This window comes from Amphiura filiformis, chromosome 4, assembly GCF_039555335.1.
Source record: "Amphiura filiformis chromosome 4, Afil_fr2py, whole genome shotgun sequence".
In the NCBI taxonomy this organism is placed as follows: Eukaryota; Metazoa; Echinodermata; class Ophiuroidea; order Amphilepidida; family Amphiuridae; genus Amphiura; species Amphiura filiformis.
Window position 1 is genome coordinate 72,411,397 of NC_092631.1, and position 22,366 is coordinate 72,433,762.

A 22,366-nucleotide genomic window follows, 5' to 3' on the forward strand; every position below is an offset into this window, starting at 1 on the left:
ATAGCCTCTTCACTCTGATTGGATTGGTGAACAAGATGACTACTTACAAGATACTATTAGTTATTAGGTGAAGCGGAGGTATGGTACGGGAAATTATCGTGCGCGAAGTGTCATACTGGGTGACGCCGAAGGCTGAACCCAGTATGACACTGAGCGCACTATAATTTCCCTGCACTATACCGACGCTGAACCTAATAACTAATTTATCATACCACTAAGTCATTCTAAATATTGTAATAATTACGTTTTTAAACATTTTATTTGCTGCTAAATAGAAAAAACATTACAAAAAATAGATGAGGGCAATTCCATGTTACTCGCGTTACATTTTTGATAAAATCAGCACATTCAATGTCATATAAATACAATTGAACAAGGAGTTGGTTTATTCATCTTCTCTCCACATGTACTTACTGACCCAACGTATCAAATCACATAAACTTTAATTTTGTAAATAACTAGATGAACATTTATTAGCCAAAAATGTGATTGTGACAAGCATTAAAAAAAATTACACCTTCAAAATTAGGCTTTTACTTGTTCAATATTTCTCCTCAAACAAACAGCTGCAGACAAAAGTTTATACCACTAAGTAATTACCTTATATCTCAGCTGTATAACAGAAACAAACACCAAGTATATTTGAGATTGGTATTTTTAAAATGGCCAACTTTAGCTAAATTGGTGTGCGACTCGCGTTACGTGACTCGCGTTACGCTCACTATTTTGATTACATGGTCCCACTTTGAAAGCTTTAAACACGCTCAATTTCATTTCCATCGTGGTCAGTTTTACTTTAGCACTATAAAAATACTGTAATGCAGCAAAAAAAAGGACCCTCTCCTCTGCGGTGGGGTGGTGGTGTGGTGGGGTGGTGGTAATGGGGGCTAATGGTGGAAATTTAAAAAAACTGGCAATTTGAATAAGAATACAATTTTCATATACATTTATTACATAAAATGCATTGAAAAACTGCATGGAAACATTCATATACACCAGGCACAAAAAGAAACTTGTCAGTTATCGTCACCCTTGCTGTTCAACAACCTGATAATTTTGGATTATTCTGAAATATACATTTTGTTAATTGGACTTTGCTTTCTCACTTGACACCCTGTTCATAAAAATTGAACAAGAATTGACCACGACATGCGCCTCCAAACTCTCAAACCCCAAAATTAAAAGTTGCAATTTCAACGATTTTCAATGGGATACATCATTGTGTTGTACACCAGCACCACGGGCCGATCAATAAAGCACACAGTTTAACAGGCACAATTGAATCGTTAAAATTGCAACTTTCGATTTTGGGGGTTTGGAGGCACATATCTTGGTCACTTCGTGCTCGATTTTCATGAACAGGATGTCAAACGAGAAAGCAAAATCCAACTAACAAAATGTATATTTCAGAATAATGCAAAATTATCAAGTTGTTGAACAGTAAGGGTGACTATAACTGATGAGTTTCTTTTTGTGCCTGATGTATATGCAAAACTGATATAGACCATTTAAGGTTTGCAAAATGGGTTCCTAAAAATTTTCCATATGTGCAAAGAGGGGTAAGGATTTTTTGGCAGGCCGAGAAGAGGATCAAGCAATTTATGGCAGGCTGAGAGGGGAGGTCTGCTTATTGCAGAGCCCCTAGGAGCAAAATATAAAGGCCGTCAGCTGATCAATGTGGAACACATTCCTCAGACTTGATTTATTTATCTTCTCTTTACATGTATCAAATCACGTAAACTTGTAATTTGTGAATAACTCTATGTAACGATGTAACATTTATTGGCAAAAATGTGGTTGTGACTTTTGTTACTAAAATTACCCCTTCCAAATTGAGCTTTTACTTTTTCAATATTTCTCCTCAAACAAGAAGCTGCACACAAAAGTTGATACCACTAGGTAATTACCTTTTACTGCAGCTATACTACAGAAGCAAACATTAAGTACATTTGAGTTTGGTATTTTTAAAATGGCCAACTTAGTGCGTGACTCGTTACGTTACATGACTGTTACACTCACTATTTGATAACACAGCCCAATTTGAAAGCTCTAAACATGCTCTATTTAATTTATATTGTGGAATTCAACTTTAAACATGTTCTTCTGTTCTGTGGTTAGGTGGAGAAACTGGGGTGGAATGGTGGTAGTGGGTGTTTATAATGGGTGTTTATAATGGAAAGTCAAATTGTGAATTTGAATTCACAGATGGGGATAAAAACGGTTTCCAGTCCTGCAATTTGTTAAGTGATGTACAATAATTATGAGTCCTAGGGAGGGTAAAATTGGGAGGGAGAAAGTTTTAGTGATTATTTATGGATTATTTTCTAGCCCTACTGTATAGAGAGCTGTATAATATGTGTGACTCGCGTTACAATATCGTGACTCGCGTTACATTGTGACTCGCGTTACCATTTTGAATAGTCTGTCTCTGGTGGTACAATTGTAGCAAACCAAAAACCTTATGAAATAATTATGAGCTATGACCCAAACCAGGAGGAAAATGAAAGGGAACATTTATAACCCTTTAGATTTTTTACTGCATTAAAAAGTTGTTCTTTTTGTGACTCGCGTTACATGCTTAACATTATACAACTTGCCGTGCCATCCTGACCATTACCAACACAGCTTCCTAATTTTTTAATTTTTATTTTGACAAATTATGTATCAAACAACACTATCATAAAAAAAGAATTGTTTTTGTTCCAAATATTAATGAGAAAAAAAATTAATTACTTTTGACTGTCTGCTATTAACAAAATGTAAGAAAATACATTAAATCCTTCAAATCAATGAAAAAAAAATACTGCAGCTGATATTCATTTGAAAATTTCTTTTTTGTTAACTTTAAAGGGTGTAGAATCAAAATATATCATCAATCATTGCCAATTGCAAAGTTCATATTTTTGAAAAAATGTCATTTTAACATGGAATTGCCCATGACCGTTCCGCGTATTACATATTGCGTGCATTTTACGCTACCGGTTTACGCTGAATCGCCTTTTGTATGCTGTACCTCGCCATACACGCGTGATCGGGCTTTGCGAAATACGCTCTCACTGACTAGATATAAAGCGTAAAATACGCACTCACTGACTAGATACGAAAATATATCAGGTTAGCGGTGTTCTTTGATGTTTCCCTTAGTGGTATGATAAAAATGTATCTTGGGAACTTATGCTTCAAAACAGGACTGTGACCTCCACAAAAAACCCTTTGAGAAATGCAGCACATTTTTGTTTTAAGAGATTAAAATTATGGCTGAGTCAGTGCATATTTCAAAGGGCCAGCTCTCCAGCTGCAGCAAAAGTCACCACAACACATTCACTATATCTTTCTGCAGTTGCTTCATATTCTAGCAACAGTCCAAAGTTGGGTGGTATTCACCAAGGTGCCAGGTTATACCCCTAATATAATCACTATCTATAACTCCTTGTCCAGAGTCCACAGGGCAGGACTTGCATTATTTGCTCAGATTAGGGAGAAGTGGTGACAGTTTTCAGTTCTTTACACAAAAGCATTCCAAGATTTTTTTTCCAAGATTGTACCTAGAAGATTCTCATCTTCCTCTACAAGACACAAGGAAGAGTATGGTTTCTGGATACAACTACAAATTGTTTTGAAAACTCTTGCTAACATAGAACATCAACACACATTTCGTATTATGTAATATTATTCATTAAAACTAAGTCAAGGAGCTAAGCATAGATGTATCATATTTGCCACATACGAGGGGGTATCCAAAAGTTTTTGACATCACCCAGAAGGAAAAGAGCTATATTGATGACATTTTGTCAGTGTAATCACTGGTCCTTATGTACATTATGGTCCAAAAATGGTCTCATAAGTATGTTTACTTTTTTTTACATGGGGCACTAGATGGGCAGTAGGCGCATAACCTGCAATATGGTGAAAATTGAGGCACGATCATGATTAAGTTCCTGCATTTGAAGGGTTAGGCCTACAATGCTCAGAAAATCTATGATGAAATCAAAGCAATATACCGTGATGATTGCCCATCATATGGCACTAAAAATAAAAAAAAAAGGAATTTCCAAACTGGCCACATGTCCTCACAGATGAGCCAAGAAAGCCAAGAAGTGGACGTCCATCACTTACGGATGATGCGTCCACAGTGAAAAAACTCAAGAAAGTGGAGGATCTTATCACGAAAAGGTTATGCGCCTACTTCCCATCTAGTGCCACCTGTGAAGAAAGTAAACATACTTATGAGACCATTTTTGGACCATAATGTGCATAAGGACCAGTGATTACACTGACAAAATTTCATCGGTATAGCACTTTCACTTCTGTGTGATGTCAAAAACTTTTGGATATCCCCTCGTACATAATAGCATTTGATATCTTTACCCGATGGTCTAGCTACCCCAGTGGCCCATTTCATATCAAAGCCCCAAGTTAGATCTCATCTGTTTATACTGGATAAAATAACAAATACTACTTGATCAAATACTTGGCTTTATTACAAAACTGGTTCTATGCAAGCTTGTGTACAGAGGATAGGTAAAATTATATCCAGTATTGATTTTAGAAAATATATAGATAGCAAGATTAATTGCTTGCTATATGAACGTTTGGCACCATCGATTTAAAATTAAAGCGTACCTTTAGTTTATTAATTTGCTGTTTCAAATTGTCCACATACTAGATTGTAAAATATGTTCCCATTGAGCATCTCTAAGGATGATGGAGCATTTTTGGAGCACCTTTGAGGCATGGGGGAGGGTATGAGGCATCTTAAAGGGGCATTTTTGGTCCTCAATGCCTTGGGAAAAGAAGAAAAGGAATTCATTCAGATTACAGACCCTATGAATGGTGTTTATTTCTTCAACATTCACAATCTATTTCAAATTGTCTTTTTAAAAATATGGTGACGTACAAAACAAATTGGGTACAGGTCTTGACAACAACAAGATAATATGAATAAATCCCTGAAGAACCAAGGGACCTGCCAAACTGAACACTGTCATATATTTGGACCATGTGACTTGATTCATTTCTTTTAATATAATATAGCACTTTTCTTTTCTAAGATGTCAAGAGGGTTCTGTGAGATGTTTAAAAGCTAACATGCCACTCTCCCATGATAACCAAATCAATCTTATTTTGCTATCTTACCATAGTCTCTGTATGACTTTGAACCTTGCCAATTATCCCTTTTTAATCCATTTGTGGATATCAAAAGTACAAATTCTATTCTGATGTCCCATGGTACAATAGATCTGGGCATCACTAAATCAGGTGAGCTAGAACAAATCTGAGGTGAGCCTGGGAATAGATGGCAAGGATTATGTTGACAATCTTGTAGCACCTGCTGCATCAACTTGACCTGACTGCCAGCGGTATCCAATGACTGACGTTAGTGACAGCAAAACAATGAATCAATCATGACCACCATCATCTTCATCATTAAATAAGAAATAGCGATTTAATTATCGTGAGCAATATTGTTTCAATGTCATGATTACTAATAGCTGACAAAACAACCCTGTTCTATTGGCTGACGGTCTTTTCAAATATGGTCAGGATTTTTGTTAATTTTTTTCTAGCTCCTACTTGAACCATCAAGTATTCATTACTTTATCAACAAAGTGCTATCTAAAAGGGCATTTCGTGATCCACAGCCTCATCCCCCACTTTTCTGAAAAAAAGTTGAGATCTTTATGGATACCCCTGGCTACATAATGTTTATGTACCAAAAATTTCTTGCAGATTAATTTGCTTAGCAAAAATATTTTAATTTCGTTCTGGTATACCAGAACGAAATTACATCAGTGGCGTATGGAGCAGTGTAATACACTAAATCATGCAGAACTCGCAAAATCGGAATCAACTGAAATTTTGGGAATAAGCTTTTTTTGTGGATATCTACTGAAATATAAAAAGAGGATGCAAGGATCACAAAATCCTTAAGTGGTCATCAGTAATATCATCAGTCTTACAATCCTCCAGACTAATATTTGTCTAATTCCACATTATCCAACCTTGCAGTATTTTTTTGGTTTCTTGCTATCATTCTTATTCTCACACTGTCACCTACCACAGTAACATCATTCACACCAAACGGAGTCAATCGACTTGACACTGACCTACAGTGAAAAAAGCTGAAATGCTCAAAAAAGCTGGGGAAAATAACTCAAATTGGGCTGAAAATGAAAGAAAGCACATAAAAAACTGAAATAAGTTACTTTAAATTGCATACCTTGATAATAATGCTCAGAAAAACACCAAACACCAAAAAATAATAATTTAAAATTTTTTGGCGATCCTGACTTTTAGACCACCCGAGCTATATAAGGTACAAATTGCAAATTTATCATATTAAACTTTCGCAACAAGGTTAAACATGTTTTCAACTGTACAAACATACCTTTTATTCCATCGAACAAGCTTTATTTTGTTCCAAAATTCATGTTTTTATAGCTATTTTTGATGTAAATGAGCTGGTAAGAAAACCGGTGATGCCAGCTCCGAAGTTTTCGCGTAGCACAAGCGCTTGATGTACGCTCATTTTGACGGTAATTTACGCTAGCGTACCATGCATTTTCAAGCGCGTTTGCATGTTTGACATCGTTTTACTGCGTGACGCAATTCTGCATTTATTCAAGATGGCGGAATTTCTCGAAAAATGTGATGTATTTTACCCGTAATTTCCTCATTACTCAAAGCCCTGCCCTCTTTCACAATATTTTAGCTTCTTGGATATCATCGGAAACATAGATTAGTAATATTAGGTAGGTCACTGTATTTTAAAAGATTTATTTGATGATTTTTACGAGGAAAAAATTAACGTTTTAAGCTTCTTTTCAAAAATTGGTTTTAGCTTGTTAAAAAATGGGTAAAAAAAAAAATCGTTTTTAGCTTGTTTGATATTTTTGCTTAATAGTTTAAAGCTCGACTCCTTAGATGAAACTTTTAGTTTAAGGGGGTACTACACCCCTGGCCAATTTTGTGCCTATTTTTGCACTTTTCTCAAAAATTATAGCACATTGGTGACAAGTAAGATATGTATATTATAGGGGCAAGGACTACGACTACTGGTACTGCACTGAAAATTCAGCAACTCAAGGCAATCAGTTATTGATTTATTGATCAAATATTGGTTTTCCCTCATTTTTGACTGTAACTCCACAACTGTTGTATGTGCTGAAATAAAATCTCCAGTGCAGTAGTTGTAGTCCTTGCCCCTATAATATACATATCTTACTTGTCACAAATGCGCTATAATTTTTGAGAAAAATGCAAAAATAGGCACAAAATTGGGCAGGGGTGTAGTACCCCCTTAAGCTTGTTAGAATATTAAACCTTGATGAAATAGTAATATTTGAGCCCTATATAGCGAGGGTGGTCTAAAAGTCAGGATCGCCAATTTTTTAATAAAGGATATGTTCAGATATTTGTCATCTTCCTATCTTCCTATCCCCACAAATGTACCCAGTGTCTGTTGACAAAAATGGGTAGTGCTCAGTAGAAACCTCATATTTTATCATCAACGATGTGAATGGCAAAGGGTGAATATTTTTTGTCTGGTGAGCAAATGCAATGTGCCTTAAATTATTGGTTAACCCAATTCAATTCAGTTCAGCAACACACACACACACAACCATATTTCCATAAAACAGTGCAGGTAACAGTCGTGATGTAGTAATGATGATGATGGTCCTCTCCGGGAAACATCACTGGTGTGAGTAGTGTCAAGGTCGTTCATACATGTAAGTAGCAAAATAGCATTCACATGCTGAAATAAAACCATACCCCTTTAAAACAATCAAATTTATTTTTCATTAGTACTTATTATGTAATCTGCTGATGAGACTACATGTCTGGATAAAGTATAAAAAGGACTTACGAAACACTTGGATCTTGATTTGTGTGATGCCCCTTGCCCCATCTTGTCGCTAGCCTGAAGCCGCAACCACTTGATATATCCTTCACTATTCAATGATATAATCCTTGTCCTCTTCTGATTAAGGGGGAAAATCCTGAGGAAGATTTAATTCTGGTACACAGAAGTACCTGCTGCTGCCGTTTTACGTGGTATGTGATGACAGATGACTACGATACAATTAAACCGTATAATCCACTGTGAACTTTCCATCATATAATGTCCATCATATTGCATGACACAATGGTTTATTATCCAAATAAAAGGATTATTTGCTCCCGATTGCTCAAAGATATGGTCGTCTTTCCACACAAGATGATAACATTAGACTTTGCAGCACACGGTAGCAAGTCAACGCATTTGCAGTACTTAGCTCAATGTATGTACCTGCCGAGACTAGTTCGTAACGCACACACATGCACACACACAACTCACTTAACTCCTATCCCAGTTTTTTCAGAATAACTGCTACCGAGTTATTTATGCGCTTCAATTTATTTCACAGACAGGGCATAATTGCCTGTTTGCGGTGAGCATGTAATTCAGTGGCCAGGCGCATATGATAGGCACAATGGCTGTGTGACAGCATTAAAGTAGGGATTAATTTTTCATTAGTGAATAAATTTGTGGATAAGTAGAAATGAACTTTTATTTATGGCAGTCCGGAGGCTGAATTAGCAATGTAAATATCTTGTCGGTGATGAAATGGAGTAGATGGGCTAGCAATAGCTGCTTCTTTGGAAATTTAAAAAAAAAATATTACAGTACCAATTGGATAGTGGTCTTGTTATCTTGTCACATCAAACTGCCAAATTTTGTCCTTTCATTTATTGCTATTATTATATTGTTATTGTTCTATTATTGTCATTTTTACTGTTATGGTTATTATCATTGTTGTTGTTGTTGTTATTACTATTATTGTTATTATTATTATTTATCATCATCATTATTATATTAAACTCATCTTAAGTAAATAAAACCAGCAACATGTCAATGCGATATCAAAGGAAAATAAAACAAACAAAAGGTACAATGCTTTTTAATCACTTGACTTTGTATTCTTTTTTTCACAAACTTTCAATTTTAAATATCACTTGGCCCCTTTTGAATCACATTTTCAACTTAACCCACTAGTTTAGGAAATTATTAGTAGTACAGCAAGTATGCAAAGTAGTGTATGATAATTGAATACAATGACCATGACCATGATGATGATGATAAGAAGGAGGAGGAGGAGGAGGAGGAGGAGGATGTTGATGATTACAGTGTTATGCAACCGTTGATGTGATCTTGACCCTACATTCCGCATGGGTAGGCAAGGTTTAGATCCACACGAGGAATCTTTGTCATTTCTTGACAGTTTCCAAGAAGTTAACTGTTTAAATAATGCATTTTCATAATTATAAAACGTAACAAATGCAACTTGCTGGTGAATTTTTTATAACATTCAGATCTTGGGCTACTGATTTACTTGAAAAGGTAAATTGCTACAGGCAGGCAGGTTCAAAATCACCATTGACATCTGCATTAGTTTGCAACAAAAAAATTCACTTTCTGTTTGTTACTGCCTATCTTGATGAACCTGTTGTCTTCACGTAGCTTGACAAGGATGGGTCATCATGCTAGCTACAAGGAATCGCTACAAGTCTATTGGGACTTATACTTCAGTGGTGCTTTTAACAAAGTGACCCTGATAGTTCATATTACCTGTAATGAATGCAAGTTGCAATGAATATGTGTGACTCATATTTCTCACACTGCATCTGCGAAGCTCTGCGACATACTTCACATGGAATACAACATGATTTATGCATAAGAGGGAGCTATGCCACATTAATGCTTCTCAATGTTGTCACATTGTATGAATCAAGTCTTGTCGGTTTGCTTTAAATATTACTTTTCCCAAAATCGAGGCAGCTATCCGTAATCCAACGTTCACATTAAAATTGTTATCACAATGTTGCATCAAGTACTGTTGTTTATTATTTTATTTCACATGACCCATTTACTCATAAAATTTTCATGTCAGAAGATTACAAATATGTTAGGCAAAAAAAAAAAAGGTTTGTCTCAAAGCTTATGCTAGCGTTTGTAAAATCGTGTGATTTGGAAAAAAGAAATGCAGAAATTATTTTTATTTCAAAAAAAATTAGGTCTTTTGGGGAAAAATCCATATCTTCAATATGAAAGGTCAAAATTTTCAATTGATCGTCGGCTTTTCCTCCCAGCTACATACACTTTAAGAATATATCATTAGATTTATAAAAATTTACTTCGAGGACTTCAAAAATGTGAAAAATATCAAATTTTAATAATTTGTCATAAAATTTGTATTATATCTTGAATTTAAAAAAATGAAAATTATTTGATATCAGAAAGACATTCTTCATATTCATTATTATTCAGAATGCAATTCGATATGTCTGATGTGCTCTCATGTCCCACAAAAAATACTGTCGAAATGCTCAAAACGCTCATTCCAGATCCCTTAAAGGCAGCTTTATTGAATTTAGCAACTCTGCTGATTCTGCTAATATTGGTGTGAATTTCTCTAAAAAATCCTGAATTTTTGGAGGAAGTTACAATTTAAAAAAAAAATCACAATTAAAAAAATATTTACACAGGTTCTGTTAAAATCAGTTCAATTGTTGAAAAAATGTCCCAATTTGGGCTTAATTTCATTTTCACAGCATCAAATTTGCATACCTCTTCAGAGTATACTCAGCATGCTCAGGTTAAAAGTGTCATGTTCGATGCATTACAAACAAGTAAATTACAAAATGAGAACTACAAAAAAACTTGGGAAATGTAAATAAATCAAAGAATTCAATCAAAATTATAATTTAAAAATAGTAGGAAACAAGAAACATTCAAATTTCCCCTTCACTGTTTACTGCTTCAAGTATAGTCTCAAATCGCCCAACATTTCCTGACAGAATATATTGGCCAACCATGCCTGCAAGTTTTGCCGCTGCCGACAAAGCGTAACTTAATTCAAGGTACCTCAGGTTGTGGTGTTAAATAGCCATAAATAAATCATGACAAGTTACTATGTAGTTTACTCTTAAGGCAATTCAAAGGGTTAAAAACGAATGGTAGTTTATTACCTAATTCGGTATCGCACATGGTGAAAATCAAGAAAAGACAAAATTAATCAAATCAATATTAATTGATGAAAATAAATGAATGAATGTATGAGCAAATATAAATAAATAAAAATTTAATATAAATTTACATTTGAGTACCGTAAAGGGTTATCAAGCATGACCAGGCCCAGAAAAAAATTGTATTTCCCAGGTTGAAAAGACTTCTTTCCCATTTCAATGATTAAGCTTTGCAGAATATCTCTCCAAATGCTAACATTTCCCTGCAAGAAGCTTCCTTCATAATAGCTATTTTATTGGTTGCCTTGTTTTGAGCCAATTATAGATCAAAATATTTCATACACCTCTTACAAAGACATATTGTAACATGCCATAAAAAATTAGTATTTCTTTTCCATAAAATGTTAGCTATTGTCAGATATGTCCCCTTTTAATTTTGAGCCTACAATAGAGGTAAAGCAAAGAAAATTGGAATTGACTACCATTGCTACTGTCACCAATGCATGTCACTCCGTCGGTCCTGCTACAGCACAGCCTCTTGATGTGTGTATGACCATCCCATACACCATATACGTACTGTGTTATGAACATCGGGTATGTATTCAACTATAATTAAAACGACGGTTCCTGTGCTTATTCAAATCTCAGATTTTGACAAAACTACAGCACCTAAAGCTTTCATTATTGCAGGGTATGTTAGTTTAATAAAGTACATTACATTTGTGTAAAAAACGAATTTTGAAAAATATTGAGGGCGTCCTCATTAGCAAATGTTACAATGTGGCTTTAAGATTATTTTAATTTCAGGAAAGTGCCTTCTTCACAAAAAATTAAGCTTATGTTGAAAACAAATCTAGGCTGATGGGCCACCTAACCTTAATCATCTACATGTAGATGAAGTGTCTGCATGCTAATGAAAACTCTCACACACAATCCACTTATTGTTTGTTTTAGCCAAGTTGCATAATTAGCACTCTTATGAAGTATTCTCATCTGAATTATTTTGAATAAACCATGAGGCTTCTGGTAACTTGGCTATTGTATTGGATTAAAAAAAAACGTTGAATATGGTCACTGCAAACGGGTAAATAATTAAGAAGGAACAATACTTCAAAAAGCAGTCAAGTAAGTCCATTCAATTGTTGGATGTTGGTGATGAGATGAGTGCTGCTTGCATGTTTTTGCAGCAGAGCATGTTTCCATTTCCTCATTGTGTTCCAATGAAAAATGAGGCTAATGGAGTTGCTGACTTTTGGGATTATTTTTCAATGATTTTTTATTTTATTTTTTTTAATCAGATTTTTTTTTAAATCGATTTCCCCCAAGAACTGCTATATATACCCCATGATAAAGTCAAAAGAGACCAATGGAATGCTAAAACATGTTTTTATATGTAAATATTTCAAAGACAAAAATTGGTAAAATCATGGGGGAAAATCTGTTGAATTCTACACCTTGAAGATAATTATTATAATATCCAAAGTCACAGAATTAAGCATTAGGAATGAAGTAAAACACCCAATTTAAACAAGAAATTAGCTTAATATCAAAAATGGTAAAAAATGAAATAGTTGATTTATAAAATCAGTGACTGTTTTGAAAAATAATTCATGTGATTTAAATCAAGCAACCCCGAGGCTCTTAAATTCTTCTTGATTTCATATAAAGCTTTTACTGCAGAGAGTTCTATCATTTCCTCACATGAAACGCACAGATCCTGGCTACAAAGATATGCTGTAGACTGACATGCATCAAGTCTTTTTTTAAATCTGAAATCTAATGAACTCTCAACAACTTACGACATTACTTAGAATACAATAAAAAAAAAAGGACAACATATTCTGAATTATGTAGCTTATTTATTATGGTACTGCAGTCTGCAAGTGCATGACGTTTCAATACCAGAACTGGAAAGTCTTGTGGATAAGGATGAGGCCCTCTATGTTCAAAATGTGCTATCAAACTGAGTTGCAGTGCTTTGATGATTTCACAAAATGGCATTCCCACAAGAAAAAAGGAAATAAATGCAAACCTAGTGCTCTCATTTTCAAAATAAAGTTTCCATGTTTATTTTGTACCTTAAAAGAGGATGGTCTGATCAACAACCTCATCCCAACTTGTATCCCACCAAATTGCAGTTTTTGGTATCAGTGGAAAGTCCATAAATTTATCTCAGACAATGATATAATATTTAAGGTTGAAAGATGTTTTGTTTAGATTTTGTAAGCCACTTATTATTCACACAGTAACCACATTTGTGGTGGCTACCATATCAAAAGGGATTGAATACAACATAAGACACCATACGCGGGGAGTGGGGGTAAGGAGAAGGTAGAATCAGCAGTCAATTCCACCTTGACCATCACCCCACTCCCAATATGGAGTCTTATATTATCAGCAATCAGCATGTGATGTATTCGAACATCCTCCTTTTTACTCGTTTGAAATTGACACATCAAATTGGTCTACAATTAATGACACTTTTTCTCCTATAAATTCTGGGGAGCAACCCAAAAGATTGATGATGCTCTTTAATTTCATTTCATAGCTGACCCCCTCCCTCCCCATTTGTAACAAAACTAGAAGTGGGTAAAAAAACACCAATATTTTTATTGGGTAATGAACATATTAACCTGGCCCCTCCCTCCCTAACTAAACTAGTATATGGGTTGTTCCGTTAAGGAATGATGCAGATGGGTTGTTCCGCTAAGGAATGATGCAGATGGCATAATTTTGTCACAGAGTGCTACAATCAATTTGGACTCTGGTAAATCTAAGGTTCTGACTTTTCACTTCCAGGTTCAAATTCAATATTATAGTAGAATTGTTTTGTTGTTGGGTGTTTTTTTGTTGTATTAAATCATATTTTTGCATCAAAATGTACAAGTTTATAGATGCAATTTTGTCCCATAAAAATTTAAATCAGGACATTTGTTTCATATTTGTTTAACGACTTATAACCACTATATAGACGATAATCGTTACAGTATGTGAAATGGATGACGAATCTGCATTTTGTTGCCTTTACTTTTAGTGTAGTTCTTTTGCAGATTCATTTTTGTTCTTTCTCTTCTGTCAAGAAAAAATAGCATGCTTAAGTTTTAAAGTTTGGTTTGGGAAATTTGCCCAAGTCCGGTCCAATCAGGACCAATCGTACATTGTATTACTGCAGAGTCAAGAAATAACCAGTAAACAAGCTCAGTGGGGTAGCGTCATAGGGGCACGTCCCCCCCCCAATCGATTTCAAAATTTTAGAAATCCAAAAGGAAAATTGTCAAAAAACGACTTGTGCCCCCATCAGACCTGGTGCCCCCCAATCATGGTCGATGCCCCCCCCATCGGATGACAGGGTCAGAAATTCGGCGAGAATCCGAGAATCCATTCTTGCAAAGATTCTCGTCAACAAAATGGCAAGAATCTAAATGGATTCTCGTAAATATTTCCGTTTATCATACAAAGTTACATGGCGAGAATCCATGGATTCTTGCAAAATTCCACTGGGAGAATCCAAAAGGATTCTCGCACTTGGTTGCGAATTTCTGACCCTGGATGACCCATTCTACGCCACTGAACAAGGTAGCTAATCAATGTAATGTACAGCTTACCAATGGTGAGGCACAATCTACAGCTCTCATCCTACTCCTCGCTGGAGATGCAGGTCTGAATGGCGATGATGAGTCAACTGGATTTGGCATACTTCTACCAAGTGGAGAATGATTCCAAGCAGAGAATACTAGCCGTTGCTTATGACTGGGCTCTGCGCTCTGAGGCCTAGCTGGGCTAGGTTCAGCATTTTGCCGCCTTGCAGGACTGAAACAGCAAGGAAAGACAAATTTATACAAAAACGCAACTTAGCGCGACCCTTGACTGGAACATGTATAATTGCATACAACTTCATCATTCTGTGGCTGAAATATTGGAATACCAAAATTAAAAGGAGAGAAAATAAATTTCAAAAATGTGTTTAAACTGGCAACAAAACTGGAAAAAACTAGAAGAAACATGAAAAAGTAATGCCAATTGAACATACTTTTTGTCCAGGGTTCGGTTTTTGCCAGTTTTTGCCTGGTTTAAACCGGCAAAAATGGTTAAAACTGGCAAAAATTCACATACAGTCACTCAAATGTTAAAAAGTAACACAGAAAGCTCATAAACAGCAACACAAAACTTTTAAAGAATCATTAAACATATTTCTTGTCTCACCAAGTCCTTAAAATGAAAAAGTTTTGAATTTGAAATATGATACATTTTGGTTAAATGCACTTGAGCAATGAAAACGCATGCCTTTAATTTCTTAATACGTTACTTATAATTATAAAATCTGGCCTTGTTACACTCAGGAAATTATTTTTGCAACTTAATAATTTGTTTTGAGATGAAAAAACTGAACTATAAATCACTTTTTAAGTTTTTGCCATTTTTGCCGGCAAAAACTGTTTTTGCTAAGCGGTTAAAACCGTGTTTTTTTCCACCTTCGGCAAAAACCTGCGAACCCTGTTTTGAATTTGATGTGTGCAGGTATCAACATGGATGAACGATTACGCACTTTTGTTGATCAATGTTATGATGCATTTCATGATTGGATTTTGTTTGTTATAATTTGTAATGCAATCGCATGCAATGCCAACTATCCCAACTACAGTTATTTTTTTATTTCTTCTGTGGTCGGAGCTGTGCGTATTGTCTTGAAGTCTCAAGTCTTGTTGACACATGAATGTTTTGATGTTTGCATTACGTCAAAAACTGCGATAAAAACATGGATTTTGGACAAAAATAAAGCTTGTTCTACATGTAAGAAATAAAAGGTATGTTTGTATCTAGCTAAGAACATGTTTAACCTTGATGCGAAAGTTTAATTTGATAAATTTGTAATTTTAACCTTATAGCTCGGGTGGTCTAAAAGACGTCACACTGATGGACTCTATTTATACTATACCGGGGTAGCCAAAATAACAAATTCTCGATCATGAGAGGATGTACAGGTCTGTATCAGCGTACTTTTCATAGAATAACACGATCGCGCGACCTGCATGACTGAACCTTGACCTTGCCTAGCAACGACCGTGTGATTGGTCAATTTTCAAAAGCTGTGTTTGCGCCGTAAGCGCCGATCTTTGCGTAGTACGCTCGACGCAAATAACTGTGCGCACCCAAGTTGGCTCTCATGATCGAGAACTAAATATTTTGGCCATAGGAAGAACTCAAAACATATCGACGATAATGGTCACAAGTCTGGTCTTTTACATCTTCAAATGTGCTCAAAAGGGGAACGAACATGCACCAAAATCCCAATATGTTTTGTTTAAGTTTCATCTTCACGTGAGGAATGGTAGGAAGTGCAAGTGGTATTTATGAGAAAAAGTGGTATTTTATGTGTACCCTGGAAAGGTTTAAGGTAGACATCTCAGACCTTTGTACGGGGAAGGACAGTGAAAATCGTAGTGACGGAGGTGTGAGTACCTCGGGCTAGGTTTTACAAGGCTTTTTCCCCTGCTTTTTGTGACATCATGACATCAGCCCGTTCAGATACTGTATTGTATGAATATTCAATATTAATTATTTATGGGAGAGGTCAAACAGTGTGTTAATTATTGTCAACATTAATATTTTGTGACATAATAAAATCAAATAACACTGCAGAGTGCAGACGCCCTATGCAGTGCAGGGCTGTCAACTCTCACGCATTGGGCGTACGAGTCTCACGCATATGATTGGGTCACTTTCTCACGGTCTCACAGCCAGGTAGTATAATCTCACGCCTACAATGTAGGTAGTAAATCTCACACAAAAAGCTGAAAAATGAGTAAAACCTCACACATCATCATCAAAATAATTTGTTGGACTTTTTTCTGGCGTCAAACGAGCAAAAATTCCGATGACTGAAGATACTCAAATTTCATTTAGGCCAATGGAACTCGATTATTAGTTTCCGATTGGATGTTTGAAAAAAAGGACGAGGTCGCTATTTCATTATTCATTATTCGGTCTCTTTTCATAAATCCATTATGTCAACAAAATCAATGATTTTATGAACAGCTTTCTCCAAATTTAGGTACCCCACCAGTACCAAAGTGTATATTGTTGATGAAAGACCATTTCAAAACAGGTATTAATGCTTAGATCATCATTACAGACATTTTGCAACAGATTGAGAAAAGATTTGAATTTGTTTTTATTTAAATGAAAAGAAATTTGCAAGTTTTGTAATCACTAGAAACATGAGGTAATCCGTAAATTTCCATTATTTACCACATCCTCTACCCCTACAACTAAGAAAAACTGCTGATTATGATCAGCAGGGGTTGTCAGACATTTTGAGAGTTTCAATTTTGGTTATTTCCATCTCAATTTTCAGATAATTGACTTTTTTATCAAAATAATGAAAGTTTTGGTCAAATTGAAAATGTGATGCGGGCGGTCAATCGGAAACTAACAATCGAGTTCCATTAGCCTTATCTGTAATTTTGTTTATAATATTTTGTTGGACATGGAATATTTTTTCTGACTTGGGCTTGGCTGGAAGCTTATTTCAAGTGGTCATGATGAATTTTACTGCGGAGGATCCAGTTTTTCAACGGAGACGGACAATATCATATGCACGAGCTGTTTTTTACCAAATTAAAAAAAAATTTCACCGATCCTACGCACACGATTCGTCAGTTCTGTGTCATGCAGTGGGTGCGTGGGGCAGTGCAGGCGGCGGATGACATGATCGAGCCGGCAACTGAATTGTGAAACCGCCCGGCCGTATGGCATTTTCCAATATAGTCGGTTAGTTTTGTGGGGTTCATTATCGAACCCCAACGGTTTTAGCTTGTATTTATATTATTTATCAACATGACATAGGCCTATTTGTTTGTGATATTTCAAGCGTTTTAAAATTTCAAAATAATCCCATTCAATTACACGGTTGACGATGAAAATTGACTGAATTTAGAGAATGCAATGCGGCCACCACCTGGGGCAGTGCTAGGAAATTTGCATAATTTTAACTTGGTAAGAAGTTTGATTGTGCTATGGCACTTGGTTTCTTGCAACTGGCATTATAAATAGACCATGTAAAACCTGCCGAATTCGGAAGAGTTCGGAAACGGTCGGCGTTGTCGCAAGCTGAAATGCGACGAAAAGACAGCTAAATTATACGTTTTTACGCCCAATAGTTTAAAGTCATGACCACAATACAGAAGGAAAGTTGCTATTCTCTAATAGGAAACATATAAAACAGTTTTCAAGTGATTTGCGATCGTTAATTTACCTGTTCAATTCCTCCGCCATCTCTTGTTTTGGAATTCTCCCACACAACCAGGTCAAAACACTACCCTGGTTACAAGTACAGTAACTAGAGTTAAGATCTTGCAAAAATTAAAATTAAATCCACATGATTTATATTCAAGCAACTCTTTTGATCTTAAAGTCTCTTAAAAATAATTTACAAAAGTTAAACATTTTCAATACGGTATATTTAATTTTATATTAAAAAAACAAAACTCGGCTTAAATTTAACTAGCATAACTAGTGAAATAAAATCCAAGTTTTCGGGTCAGAGTTCATAGGTCAAATTCTGGCTCTAAGTCCGCGAAATTTCTCATCATGGTAAGATTCCAGAACTAAATTAAATCAATGTTTATAGTTAATTAAGAAATACTAAATGTCTAAAAATTAGGTTCATACGTATATTAGCATTTCATAATTCTGTTCCACAAGTTAATTGATACAAATGATAATTCCCTGTGCTGGGAATGCTGATTTTTTTTACTGTCATAAAAATGACATGTCATTTTTTCATCTCAATCATGCAATGCAATCTCAACATCCATGACATCATGTTGATTGTTATGATGCATTTCATGATTGGATTTTGTTTGCATTATAATTTGTAATGCATGCAATGCTAGCTATCCCAACTACAGTTATTTTTTTATTTCTTCTGTGGCCGGAGCTGTGCGTATTGTCTTGAAATCTCTTGTCTTGTTGACACATTTAAATTAAAACAGTCATGACATGAGTACAGTTTTACAGGCTTTAGCAGGTTTACCCATTCATGCCATTGCATTGGTCATCGGCACGTACTATAATGGCAGGAGACCTCGCCACTTCCTAGTGCCGTACTATTACGCTGACTTTCGTATTCGGCGAGGAGGACGATTTCGACCTCCTGGTTTGTTTACAAACAGAGAGGTAGACAAAAGACCGTCCCGCTTGTCCAAACACTCAAGTATCAGAAGGATGGTCCACAATAGCGTGATTCACGTAACATGAATAGGGATTAAAAAGCTGTCACGTAGAACCATGTGCTTCTAGTTCTATTGTCCAATTTGCCATCAAGATTTCATATGGAAACAGTTCAGACCCAGTACAGGATCATGTCAGAAATTAATATTTTGTTCTGGGTCTGATTATTCGGACTAGCCACTTCCATGTTATCGCCGATCACCAGTGCGTACCTCGATCACGGAAGAAATAAAAAATTACACGGTCATGCCGGTAACTGAATTTAATCACGCCAGCTTGTGCTTGCTGTAATAGTGTAAAGTGTAACATGGTGTAAATTAATACGCAAGCCTGTATACATGCGCATAATGCGCAACTAGAATAAATTTGTCGTAAAACATTTTAAAGCAAAATTTGGAAGGTTGAATTTGTGGCTAATTCCAAGCAAAGACTACATTTGTGGCAGAGAAGAACGGTGCCCCCATTTTTTTACATTTTGAGAGCATGCACAGTGTAAACACGGTCCAAGTGGGGTACTGATTATTAGCTAATTCAATTGTCTAACAATCATAACAACAGACCTATAATCTGATTGTTGGCGCACTTGAAGGAAAGACAAAGCTCTACATGATATAACAGAGTGCTTGGCTGCTTGCGTCAATCTGGGCAAAGGACTGCCGTTCTTCTTCGAAACCAAGTGTAAAAGATTGTACAGTACTTTGGTTGGGGGTGGAACTCTGACATCAAAATTTTTTCGATCCCCATAAACAAAGGGTGGATTTTTTTTATCCTTCATTTGTATGGTCAAAAATTTTTTGATTCCCTCCATCATTTGTTCAAAGAAACCAAAAATATTAGGTAACTTAGCCTGTTGACAAGGCTTTGCCTGGCACCTGTAGTAGAGCACCCCAGTGACCCTCTATCTTATTGTACAATGTACTAAAAGCTCATTAGCTAAAAATAACCAGTTGGAGTTAATGTTACATCCAAATTGTAAAGTGCACATTTTGTTGATTTGATTGAAGCTAGAGAACACAATTTTGAAAGTTTAACATTCATGTGCGAAAACTTTTTGAATGTGCATACTTTGTCGTACATTTTACCTTATACTTTTACCCTCAAATTTTTTTGATCCCCCAGGACTGAATTTTTCTTGATCCTTCCTTTTTAGGACCCAAGTTTTTTTATCCTCCCTATATTTTCCAACTCCCCACCAAAATATTTATGAACACTCCCTAAGTGTTCCTAAGTGAAAATTGTCAGTACCGGTAGTACGGTACTGTTCCCCCACCCCCTGCCTCAATTTCTGTGATTTGTCAGATGCTTTTTTTCTTTCAGATTTTTCCAAAAAAATTTTTAATTATTTATGACATGCTTTAAGAAAACTTTATAGCTTTAGTTTAGAGAACAAAGATCACTTGCAACTTGTTTTACAATACGGTACCATACCCTCAGAATCTCACATTGGAAACAAAGGACCTTATTCTTCTGTATCAAACAAAAGAGTCCATTTTTGTCTCGCCTGAATGTTCAGGGAGAGACTTAGTAATCACTATGGTGTGTGTGTGTCCGTGTGTGGGGGTGCGTTTGTAAATGCCTCCAACTGTGGAGGTGTGTGTGTCTTGTCACATTCACACTGTGGAGTCTGCTAACAACCGTGGAGCTCCACAGTTGAAGATAAGCTCAAAAATGGGGTTTTGGCCCATAGAGGGGGTATACCACCTGTCATTTTCTGATTAGAGCAACCTCCACAGTATGGCGGTTGCTGTGAGATTTGTGTAAAAAAATCTCCCCAGTTTGAATGTGGGTGTGTGAATCTCCCCAGTTGGAATATACACACACCTCCACACTTGGCGGCATTTACAAGAGGGGGTGTGTGTGTGTGCGTGTGTGCGTTCGGAAAAAGCTTGTGAACGCGTTATCTTGAGAACCGTAAGTGCTATGATGATGAAACTTTATAGGGGGTAGCATGACCAGAGGGTGTCGACCTGATTAGATTTTGAGCGCATAAAATATGGTAATTAAGTACCTAATTTGCATAATTTATGCGTAATAAGCAAAATACCTTGTGAACAGATTATCTGGAGATCCGTATGGGGTACAGTGGCGAACTTGGTGGGGAGTAAGCGTGGCCAGATGTTCTCGACCTGATTAGATTTTCAGCGCAAAATATGCTAATTAAGTACCTAATTTGCATAATTTATGCGTATTTGATGCGTATCAAGCAAAAAAAACCCTTGTGAACAGCTTATCTGGAGATCCGTATGGGGTACAGTGACGTAACTTGGTGGGGAGGAGCGGGGCCAGATGTTCTCGACCTGATTAGATTTTCAGCGCAAAATATGCTAATTAAGTACCTAATTTGCATAATTTATGCGTATTTGATGCGTATCAAGCAAAAAACCCTTGTGAACAGCTTATCTGGAGATCCGTATGGGGTACAGTGACGTAACTTGGTGAGGAGAAGCGGGGCCAGAGGTTCTCGACCTGATTAGATTTTGAGCGTAAAATATGGTAATTAAGTACCTAATTTGCATAATATATGGTCATTTTCACAGTAAAGGGTGTAACTTTTGATTTTTTGGGTCAAAATTTCAAACCACTTAAATATGTTTCTGTTTACTGTAATCATGCATAGAAGCAACTTAAATTCCAGTAAAATAATGTTTCAAGGCTTAAACCTTTTGATTTCTAATAAAAATTTGACATTTCCATAACATTTTGGTTAAAATCTAAGAAAAAATTTATTTTACATAACCTCAGAAAATTATGACTTGAAAGCTGGAATACATGTGAAATCTCATTCCAAAGTAAGTCAACAGATATAAGTTAAATTTTATACCATGTTTTGCTATGTTTGTAATTGCAGTTTTGAAAATTTTTAACATCAAGTGTCATTTACAATGGACATTTCCAAACCTTAAACATATTTTTAAAGTTTTAATTGGGTTCCTAAAATAATTTGAATGTCTAACTTCATGTACAAATACTACTTGATGAAAGGAACCTCCCAGCCAAGTTTCACAGAAATTGGAGTTATTTTTAGAATTGGCAATTCAAGCGATTTGTGTTTCGGAGGCTTCAGTTAACAACACAGGTGATCATAAAAGTAAAATATTTGGCTAACCACTACAAGTTGACATAAAAA

General features: G+C 35.8%; 2 protein-coding genes across 2 annotated transcripts in view; one reads left to right on the plus strand and one right to left on the minus strand.

Moving 5' to 3' along the window:
• LOC140151374 (PAS domain-containing serine/threonine-protein kinase-like) overlaps nt 1–18,304 on the minus strand; it is a 117,426-nt gene extending 99,122 nt beyond the window's left edge. Inside the window, 2 exon segments of the mRNA XM_072173685.1 lie at nt 14,613–14,817; nt 18,263–18,304. Of these exon segments, the coding sequence (XP_072029786.1) occupies nt 14,613–14,817; nt 18,263–18,282 (225 nt within the window). The 5' untranslated portion in view covers nt 18,283–18,304.
• A 267-nt stretch (nt 18,305–18,571) lies between these two features.
• Nucleotides 18,572–22,366, plus strand: part of LOC140151369 (replication factor C subunit 1-like) — a 41,625-nt gene continuing 37,830 nt past the window's right edge. The window contains exon 1 of the mRNA XM_072173680.1: nt 18,572–18,600. Within this exon, the coding sequence (XP_072029781.1) occupies nt 18,598–18,600 (3 nt within the window). The 5' untranslated portion in view covers nt 18,572–18,597. The remainder of the gene's footprint in view (nt 18,601–22,366) is intronic.